Here is a 10,308-nt window from a genome sequence, read left to right as displayed (position 1 = left end):
TTCCTTTTTATGTATTTTATGTATTTTGTATTATATTTGTAAATAAATCTCTAAAATTAAAAAAAAGGGGAAAAAGCAATAGAAAAATGAAGTCCTGATGCCTTTTGAAAAAGCACATTTGTAACAATTCTGTTGCAACCTTTTTGAAAAACCGATCTGCAGCTTTACAACGGGTGATTCTTTCCCAAGCTGCTTGCAAAAATCCTGGAATGGCAGCTGCCCAAACATGTCCTAAAATGGGTTTCCGGTTTCCTCTTTGCAGAGAAGACGAGGTGGGCCTCCTGGATGAGCTGGAGAGGTTGGAAGAGGTGAGCTACCTGTCAGGTGAGCAAAACTGCTGGGATAAAGGTGGGGATGAACATTGGACAGGGAGTCACTGCTCACAGTCACTCATGCCCTCATCACCTCGAGGTTCGATTACTGCAACGCTCTCTACATGGGGCTACATTTGAAAAGTGTTCGGAAACTTCAGATCATGCAGAACGCAGCCTTGAGAGCCGTCGTGGGGCTTCAAGATTCGCCCACATTTCTTCAACACTCCGTGGCCTGCATTGGTTGCCGATCAGTTTCCGGTCACAATTCAAAGTGTTGGTTATGACCTTTAAAGCCCCACATGGCATTGGCCAGATTACCTCTTGAACCGCCTGCTGCCGCACGAATCCCAACGACCGATAAGGTCCCACAGAGTGGGTCTTCTCCAGGTCCCGTCAACTAAACAATGTCGTTTGGCGGGACCCAGGGGAAGAGCCTTCTCTGGCGGCCCCGACCCTCTGGATCCAACTCCCCCTGGAGATTAGAACTGTTCCCACCCTCCCTGTCTCTCGTAAACTACTGAAGACTCATTTATACCGCCAGGCATGGGGGAGTTGAGATAGCTCTTCCCCCTAGGCCATTACAAGGTATGCATGATATGTTTGTGTGTATGTTTGGTTTTATAATAGGGGTTTTTAGTTGTTTTTATTATTGGATTGTACATGTTGTGTTTATTATTGTTGTTAGCCGCCCCAAGTCTGCGGAGAGGGGCGGCATACAAATCCAATAAATTATTATTATTATTATTATTATTATTATTATTATTATTATTATTATGAAGGTTGGGGAGACTGACAGGTGCTCCTAGCTTCGAGAAAGGTGGCTTGGGACAGTTGTGACCAGCAAAAGTTAGCCACCCAAGATTGACATGCATAGTGATGTTTTAATGATTTGTGGAGAACTACTGCACTTCCCTACAGCTGTGGTGGCGCAGTGGTTAGAGTGCAGTATTGCAGGCTGACTCTACCCATTCCTAACAGTTCGATTCTACTTAGCAATAGCAATCACATTCAGATTTATCAGGCTGTTTTACAGCCCTCTCTAAGCAGTTTACAGAGTCAGCATATATTGTCCCCAACAATCTGGGTCCCCATTTAACCAACCTTGGAGGGATGGAAGGCTGAGTCAACTTTGAGCCTACTGAGATTCGATCTGCCAAACTGCAGGCAGACGGTGATCAGAAGAAGTAACTTGCAGTTCTGCACTATAACCACTGCGGCACCAAGGCTCTTATTCAGATGGATGGATGGATGGATGGATGGATGGATGGATGGATGGATGGATGGATGGATGGACGGACGGACGGACGGACGGATGGAGACAGACAGATATGAATAGATATTAATATGAATAAGATAGATAAATGATAAATAGGTAGATGGATGGATGGACGGACGGGAAGGAAGGAAGGAAGGACGCCCACTGCCAGATAGATAGATAGATAGATAGATAGATAGATAGATAGATAGATAGATAGATAGACAGACAGACAGACAGACAGACAGACAGACAGACAGACAGATAGAAAAGGAAGGAAGGAAACCCACTGCCAGATAGATAGATAGATAGATAGATAGATAGATAGATAGATAGATAGATAGATAGATAGATAGATAAACAGACAGACAGACAGACAGATAGAAAAGGAAGGAAGGAAACCCACTGCCAGATAGATAGATAGATAGATAGATAGATAGATAGATAGATAGATAGATAGATAGATAGATAGATAAACAGACAGACAGACAGACAGACAGACAGATAGAAAAGGAAGGAAGGAAACCCACTGCCAGATAGATAGATAGATAGATAGATAGATAGATAGATAGATAGATAGATAGATAGATAGATAGATACACAGACAGACAGACAGACAGACAGACAGACAGATAGAAAAGGAAGGAAGGAAACCCACTGCCAGATAGATAGATAGATAGATAGATAGATAGATAGATAGATAGATAGATAGATAGATAGATAAACAGACAGACAGACAGATAGGGAAGGAAGGAAGGAAGCCCATTGCCAGATAGATAGATAGACAGACAGACAGACAGACAGACAGATAGGGAAGGAAGGAAGGAAGCCCACTGCCAGATAGATAGATAGATAGATAGACAGACAGACAGACAGACAGACAGACAGACAGACAGACAGACAGACAGACAGACAGACAGACAGACAGACAGACAGACAGACAGACAGGAAGGAAGGAAGGAAGGAAGCCCACTGCCAGATAGATAGATAGATAGATAGATAGATAGATAGATAGATAGATAGATAGATGATAGATAGACAGACAGACAGACAGACAGACAGACAGACAGGGAAGGAAGGAAGGAAGGAAGGAAGGAAGGGCCATAGTGGCGTACTGCAATATTACAGGCTGAGTGCCCAATGCCAGCAGTTCAATTCTGTTAAAATATTCAGCCTTGCCTCTGCCCAAACTCCCCCATTGTCTTTCGCAGATGGATTCCCTCTGAAAAAAGACCCCCTAGCAAAAGAGGGGCATCTCTTTACTTCCCCCCAGGGAAGGGAGCAGGAGAGCCGTGCACCGAATCCCACCTTCCCTGGCCTGCCATCGCGCCGTCTGAATTTGAGCCGCGGCAACAAACCAGAGGTAACCAAGAGGTTGGAGCATGGGGCCTGAAAGGGTCCCAATCAGGGATTATTGGGGAGAGGGGAGGGGCTGGAGGGATGCAGGCCAGGTTGATCTCAAGCTGGCTATTGGGGTGTTGCCCGATGCTAAAACGAGGCCATTGCAATTGGGGTGGCTTTGCAATGCAGCATAAGAACCTAAGGAGAGCCCTGCTGAATTGGGCCAAAGCCCATCGAGTGCAGCATTCTGTGACCCACAGTGGCCCCCCAATTGACCATGGGGATGAGCAGAAAGAGAATAGAATAGAATTTTATTGGCCAAGTGAGATTGGACACACAAGGAATTTGTCTTGGTGCAGATGCTCTCAGTGTACATAAAGAAAAAGATACATTTGTCAAGAATCATGTGGTACAACACTTAATGATTGAAAGAGAAGGCAAGACCCTCCCTTTCCCCTGACCCCCAACAAATGGGACCCAATTCAACCAACATAGAGGCGGCACTTGGACATCCGTTTCAATAACTACTGGTACACTTGGCCTCCATTAATCTGTCCAATCCTGCCTTGAAGCTCTCCAGGCTGACAACTGTCACAACCTCTTCTGGATGTGAATTCCATCAACCAAGGACCCTCTGGGTGAAGAAATATTTCCCTTGATTTGTCCCCATTTTCTTGCCTATGAGCTTTAGGTTGTGCCCCCTCGTCCTAGTATTGTGGGATAGAGAAGATAATTTTTCTCTATCCACCTTCTCTATCCCATGCATGATTTTATAAACTTCGATTAAAATCTTTCAAGGCTGAAGAGACTAAAGCCTTGCAACCTGGTTTCCTAAGGGAGGGGCTCCATTTCCTTGATCATCCTTGTTGCCCCTTTTTGCACCTTTTCCAGTTCCATTATACCCTCCTTGAGGTGCGGTGACCAGAACTGTACACAGGACTCCAAGTGTGGTCTCACCATCGATTTGTACAGAGGCAATACAACACTTACCGACTTATTTTCGATTCCCTTCCTAATCAGGCCAAGCATGGAATTTGCTTTTTTTAAAACTGCTGCTGCACACTGGCACAACCATCCCTTGTGTCCATGGAGCTCAGAGGGGTCTTTCAGCCAATGCCCCCGCTTCTCTGAGTTCGCCCTCCTCCTGTGTCCCATGCGCCAGGAACAAGCCAAGATGGAGCATGGCATTAGAAGGAAAAAACATCTCCTCCTTCGTTTCCCAACAGGCCACCTTGGAGAAACTCTCCCGGCCCCCCTTGGGCTCAGTATTCAACTCATTCGCCAACCCACAAGTCTCCTCGCTCAACGATTCCTTGGTCAGCGACGTGTAAGTATGGGAAGTCGGCAGCGACCGGCATGTGAGTTGAAGCAATCTCTTCATGTTCCATCTGTATCATATCAGGCGGATTCCTACTTACAGCCACTAACGGTGTAGCTCAGGATGATTGGCGCACAGGTGCTGGAGCGAAATTTGGCTAGAAAACTAAACTAAAACAGCTAGAAATAATCTGAACTAAATCTTTAAAGTCGCAACTTAGCGGTCAACAATATAGTTGACAAATTAAGAGTAAAGATCTTTGGATGGTATCATTACAATTCTGCGGAGTTCAAATTTGACTATATAAGATCCAAATATAAGCGAAATAAGAATGAAAATGTAAATTATGTTAACCTTAAATTATATATATATGTTAACCCTACTTAGTGATAAATTATTATATATTAACTTGATATATTCACTAAGTTTTTACTTTTGTGATGGGTACCACCTACAGTTCACATTTTGGAAATGTTCATTTAATGTTTTGTTATGTCCTATGTGTTATGTTTGTTTGTTTTCTTTTTTTTACAATCAATAAAAATTAATTTTACTAGGAAGCAAGTATTATGAGAAGGCACGTTCACAAAAGAAGGAGAGTCGAACATGAATATCTCTATAGACGAGGGTCTAGGTACTGAATATCTCCATGGGACATTTGGCCACCCCTGGCAGTATATAGGACAGGCTGATGGAAAAAGGGGATGTGGAAGACAATGTTCATAATGAAAGAAGGAGCTTAAGAGCTGAGAGACTTTCCTGCTGCTTTGGATCCTTGATTCCGGCTTTTGTTTTGAGCTGAAAAATGTCTTTGGGTTGCCGTGAGGACATTTGTCAAGGAATTACCATCAGATCGGAAGATCTATAGCCTTCTGGCTAGCAGCTTAGATTTTCCCGTTATCTGTCGCAAATGAGAGACTGCAGCCCGCCTCGAATTCCAGCGACTTAACTTTTGTACTGCAGAACTGTGTTTGAAAAAAATATACACTGCTCAAAAAAATAAAGGGAACACTGAAATAACACATCCAAGATCTGAATGAATGAAATATTCTCATTGAATACTTTGTTCTGTATAAATTGAATGTACATAACAGCATGTAAAATTGATTGTCAATCAGAGTTGCTTCCTAAGTGGAAAGTTTGATTTCACAGAAGTTTGATTTACTTGGAGTTCTATTGTGTTGTTTAAGTGGTCCCTTTATTTTTTTGAGCAGTATATTTTCTATTCTCTATTCTATTTTAATTCTATTCTATGTTATTCCTTTTTCTATCTTATTCCATTCTATTCTCTATTCTATTCTATTCTCTATTCTATTCTAGTTTATACTCTGTTCTATTCTGTTCTATTCTATATTCTGTTCTCTATTCTCTCTCTATTATATTGTAGTATATTTTCTATTATACTCTAGTTTATTCTCTAGTTTATATTGTGTTGTTTAAGTGTTCCCTTTATTTTTTGAGCAGTATATCTTGCTTTGCTAGCTTTTGAATTCGCAACGTGAATTGGGGTCACTATTCCTAGTAGTTGGACCGGACAGGCAGAACAGATTGGTGGACTTTAACTCCCAGAATCCCCCAGCCAGCAAATGTCCCATAGAGATATTCAGTGCCTAGACCTTCATCTATAGAGATATTCATGTCTGAATTCTGGGAGCTGAGCTCCACCAGCCTTAAACGGGTCAGGTTTGGTGAACCCTTTTCCCTTGAGTGCTGATGGAGAAGAATTTGAGAAGTCAAGCTAGCGCTTGCAGATACCTGAATGCAACATTCATCTCTTGTTTCCCCCACTGCAGGTCCAGCTGCTCAGCTTCTCTGAGGCCTTTTTGCCAAGGGGTCACCAGGACTGGTCAACCGTGCCGGAAAAAAGCCCTTTCTGACCACCTCTTCTGCCACGTCCATGTGGCCGGACAGAGCCAACTCGCCTGAATCCAGCAGGATCTTTGGAGGCTTTCAAACCGTCCATGTGGCCAGACAGAGCCAACTCGCCTGAATCCTTTGCAATTTTGGTGGACTCAAAAGCCTAAGGCTTCCGCAGCTTGACCTAAAGCCAATTTTCAGGGGAATAAACGTGGAATCCCACTTGATTCAGCATTTATACACTGCTGAATAATCCGGTTTCTACCAATGATGGACGGGGAAAAATTGTCCTGATCTATGAGAGCAATTAACATTCTGTTCCAATTATTTTAACGCCTATGTTAGGCTGAAGGCACTATTTAAAAGCGATCGTTTTTCTTAAGAAGAGACGCGGCAGCTGTCCCAACAGACCGTACGTTTAGTTTTTAAAAAGAAAACCTTTTTTTTCCCTCTTGAAGATGTAACTTTTCATTTTTTGATATCCTCCACAAAAAAAAAAAAATCAGCACAATCCGAATCCAGTTCTGGAATTCTGAGCTGCGAGGACAGTTTTGGCTGATGGGTGAGATTTTTTACAGCGATGGAAACAGCTGACTGACCCAAAAAATATGCTTTGCTAATGAATCCACAGAGCCTTCTTTTTAGAATTGATAATTGCTGTGTTTGTATGCTGAATAAAGATATTTATTTTAATAAATATTAATGATACTACCGGTCAATGACTACTTCAGCTTCAACCGCAATAACACAAGAGCACGCAACAGATTCAAACTTAATACGAACCGCTCCAAACTTGACTGTAAAAAATATGATTTCAACAATCGAGTTATCGAAGCGTGGAACTTATTGCCAGACTCAATTGGGTCAACCCCTAACCCCCAACATTTCTCCCTTAGACTCTCCACGATTGACCTCTCCAGGTTCCTAAGAGGCCAGTAAGGGGCGTACATAAGTGCACTGGTGTGCCTTTCGTCCCTTGTCCAATTGTCTTTCCTTTCTCTCACTTATCATATATATTCTCTTCCTTTCATATATCCTCTCCTCTAAGTTCACTTTTACCCTTATATATATTACCACATGTCTATTTTTCTTCCTATGTATTTGTGTATTGGACAAATGAATAAATAAATAAATAAAATAAATAAATAAATAAAAATACGGCCAGGGAAACTAGCAAAAATTAAAAAAAAATCTGCTCACCTTTATTCATGAAAATAAAATAAAAAATAAAAAAAATGAAAATGAAAATATTTTAAAAGAAAAATTTTAAAATTTTAAAAAATTAAAAAGAAATTAAAAATATTTTTTTTAAAAAAATTAAAAATAAAAATAAATAAACTTACGACCACAAGGGGCCCCCAAATTTTCTGTTGCTAAGTGAGCCCTTTGTTGCTAAATGAGGTTTGCCCCATTTTATGACCTTTGTAGCCAGAGCTGTTAAGTGAATCACTGCAGTAAAATTAGTACAAATAGCTCTTGACGTAATTGAGAATTTCTGTCGTTAAGTGAGCTGTTTGTTAAGTGAGTTTTGTCCCTTTTAATGACTTTCCTGGCCCCAATTGTTAAGTGAAAGTTAGGTAGTGACCCAGTTGTTAGGCGAATCTGGGAAGCCAGATAAGATCCGGGGGTGGTGCAGTGGTTAGAGCATAGTACTGCAGGCTACTCCAGCTAAACACTAGCTGTAGTTCAGCAGTTCAAATCTCCCCACTGGCTCAAGGTTGACTCAGCCTTCCATCCTTCCCAGGTGGGTCAAGTAAGGACCCAGATTGTTGTGGGCAAATATGCTGATTCTGTCCACCTTTGGCTGTCAAAGCGCTAGGAAGTGGTATGTAAGTGTAAATGCTATTGCTAATCCCAACTGACTTTGCTTGTCAGAAGGTCGCAAATGAAGAGATTGACATTAAGAATGAAACAGAAAGAAAATGTGGAATATTATCAACCCTGGAATCTATTTTATCAATGGTTGATGGAAAGGGATGGAGACTAAGAATGGAGTCTGTGTTGTTAAGTGAACTAAATACCCAGACAACACAATTAAACATAGAAACATAGAAGTCTGACGGCAGAAAAAGACCTCATGGTCCATCTAATCTGCCCTTATACTATTTTCTGTATTTTATCTTAGGATGGATATATGTTTATCCCAGGCATGTTTAAATTCAGTGACTGGATTTATCTACCACGTCTGCTGGAAGTTTGTTCCAAGGATCTACTACTCTTTCAGTAAAATAATATTTTAGAAACATAGAAGTCTGACGGCAGAAAAAGACCTCATGGTCCATCTAGTCTGCCCTTATACTATTTTCTCATGTTGCTTTTGATCTTTCCCCCAACTAACTTCAGATTGTGTCCCCTTGATCTTGTGTTCACTTTCCTATTAAAAACACTTCCCTCCTGAACCTTATTTAACCCTTTGATATATTTAAATGTCCCCCCTTTTCCTTCTGTCCTCCAGACTATACAGATTGAGTTCATGAAGTCTTTCCTGATACGTTTTATGCTTAAGACCTTCCACCATTCTTGTAGCCCGTCTTTGGACCCGTTCAATTTTATCAATATCTTTTTGTAGGTGAGGTCTCCAGAACTGAACACAGTATTATTCCAAATGTGGTCTCACCAGCGCTCTATATAGCAGGATCACAATCTCCCTCTTCCTGCTTGTTATACCTCTAGCTATGCAGCCAAGCATCTAGCCCAGTTAAAAATGGCCAAATGGGCTAACAAGTTCAAGAAAACAGACTTCTGGTTGGCCCATTGTGCTGTCTTTTGCCCAACGGAGGCTTTCGGGAAACTTCCTGAAGCCGCTGAGTGTGAAAAATAGCCCAATTGTGCTGTTTTTTGCACTCGGGAGGCTTTGGAGATGCTTCCTGAAGTCACAGAGTGCAAAAAAACAGCACAATGGGCAAACCGGAAGTCCATTTTTCCGAACTTCCAGTTTCCCAATGGGCATGCGCGCTGGAGCTGGCTTAAGACAACATCTCACATGCCCTCTCATATGGCTCTGCGTGCTGCCCGTGGCACATGTGGCATAGGTTTGCCATTACGGTGGTAGAGTATCTACTGCTTGAACAGGCGGACAGACTAGAAGACCCCCAAGGTCCCTTCCAGCTCAATTCTATTCTTCCTCTGAAAAGGATTGTGTGGCTGTAATTTTGTGGCACCATCAGCAAAAGACAAGCTTTGTTCCCAATTCTCCATCTGTTGTTGCTAGAAGCATCCACAGCAGCTGTTTTAATGCAGGAAAGTTTTTAAACAACATCTGGCAGGTTTCTTGATCTTCGCGTGATGCTAATTACCAGCTTATTATTGAGAAGGCACATCTCATTTTGATTCAGGTGTTTGGACACAGCAACGCTGCTAAGTATTAATCAGTTGCCAACCATATGAATTTGGATCACGTGACCACAGGGATGCTACCAAGGTCGTAAGTGCAAATAATGGTCATAAGTCGGAGCCTTTGTAACTTTGAACAGTCACTAAACGAATGGTTGTTAAGTCGAGGACCTGGAGATGGGTTTCGCTGACACGCCAAATTTGTGCAGAATTAAAATTTGCTCACTAGATTATGCATAGAAATCGAATAAATAAATAAATAAATAATATGTGCAAAACAGTTGGGTTTGCAATATATAAAGAAGCTAACAATGAATGTTTGTTTGTATTGAAGTACTGTAGCTTTAAGAGGTAGTGTTGCAAGTTACCATAAGAGGGAGTCAGAAAGCATGATTCTGTTCTCTCTGTTCCTTCTGCTGATTCACTGTGACAAATGTAGTAAGCTCTGTGTGTGTTCTAAGACAGTTTGATGTATTTTGTAAGCTGTAATGTATGACTAAAATAGAAACATAGAAATATAGAAGATTGACGGCAGAAAAAGACCTCATGGTCCATCTAGTCTGCCCTTATACTATTTCCTGCATTTTATCTTAGGATGGATCTATGCTTATCCCAGGCATGTTTAAATTCAGTTACTGTGGATTTACCAACCACGTCTGCTGGAAGTTTGTTCCAAGGATCTACTACTCTTTCAGTCAAATAATATTTTCTCATGTTGCTTCTGATCTTTCCCCCAACTAACCTCAGATTGTGTCCCCTTGTTCTTATGTTCACTTTCCTATTAAAAACACTTCCCTCCTGAACCTTATTTAACCCTTTATTTATTCGATTTTATTTATTTATTTATGTATTTATTATTTATTTATTATTCGATTTTTATGCCGCCCTTC

At 41.4% G+C, this 10,308-nt stretch overlaps 2 protein-coding genes across 4 annotated transcripts in view; one reads left to right on the top strand and one right to left on the bottom strand.

Moving 5' to 3' along the window:
• The window catches only part of LOC139165255 (protein brambleberry-like), a 52,817-nt gene extending 46,035 nt beyond the window's left edge, over positions 1 to 6,782 (top strand). For 2 of the 3 annotated variants that reach the window (XM_070748384.1, XM_070748383.1), the window contains exons 10-13: positions 263 to 324; positions 2,781 to 2,932; positions 4,137 to 4,237; positions 6,022 to 6,782. In XM_070748384.1, coding sequence (XP_070604485.1) covers positions 263 to 324; positions 2,781 to 2,932; positions 4,137 to 4,237; positions 6,022 to 6,154 — 448 coding nt within the window. In that variant the 3' untranslated portion in view covers positions 6,155 to 6,782. The remainder of the gene's footprint in view (positions 1 to 262; positions 325 to 2,780; positions 2,933 to 4,136; positions 4,238 to 6,021) is intronic. The other variant, XM_070748385.1, reaches the window with a different exon arrangement.
• On the bottom strand, positions 574 to 2,168 carry LOC139163448 (guanine nucleotide exchange factor subunit RIC1-like; the record flags this gene model as incomplete). Its single annotated transcript, XM_070744248.1, has 2 exons — positions 574 to 599; positions 1,454 to 2,168. Coding segments are annotated over 2 exons (741 nt in total), but the record flags the coding sequence as incomplete, so codon positions are not given.
• Positions 6,783 to 10,308: the final 3,526 nt, after the last annotated feature.

This window comes from Erythrolamprus reginae, chromosome 3, assembly GCF_031021105.1.
Source record: "Erythrolamprus reginae isolate rEryReg1 chromosome 3, rEryReg1.hap1, whole genome shotgun sequence".
Taxonomy (NCBI): Eukaryota; Metazoa; Chordata; class Lepidosauria; order Squamata; family Dipsadidae; genus Erythrolamprus; species Erythrolamprus reginae.
This window is presented reverse-complemented; position numbering and strand designations above follow the sequence as displayed.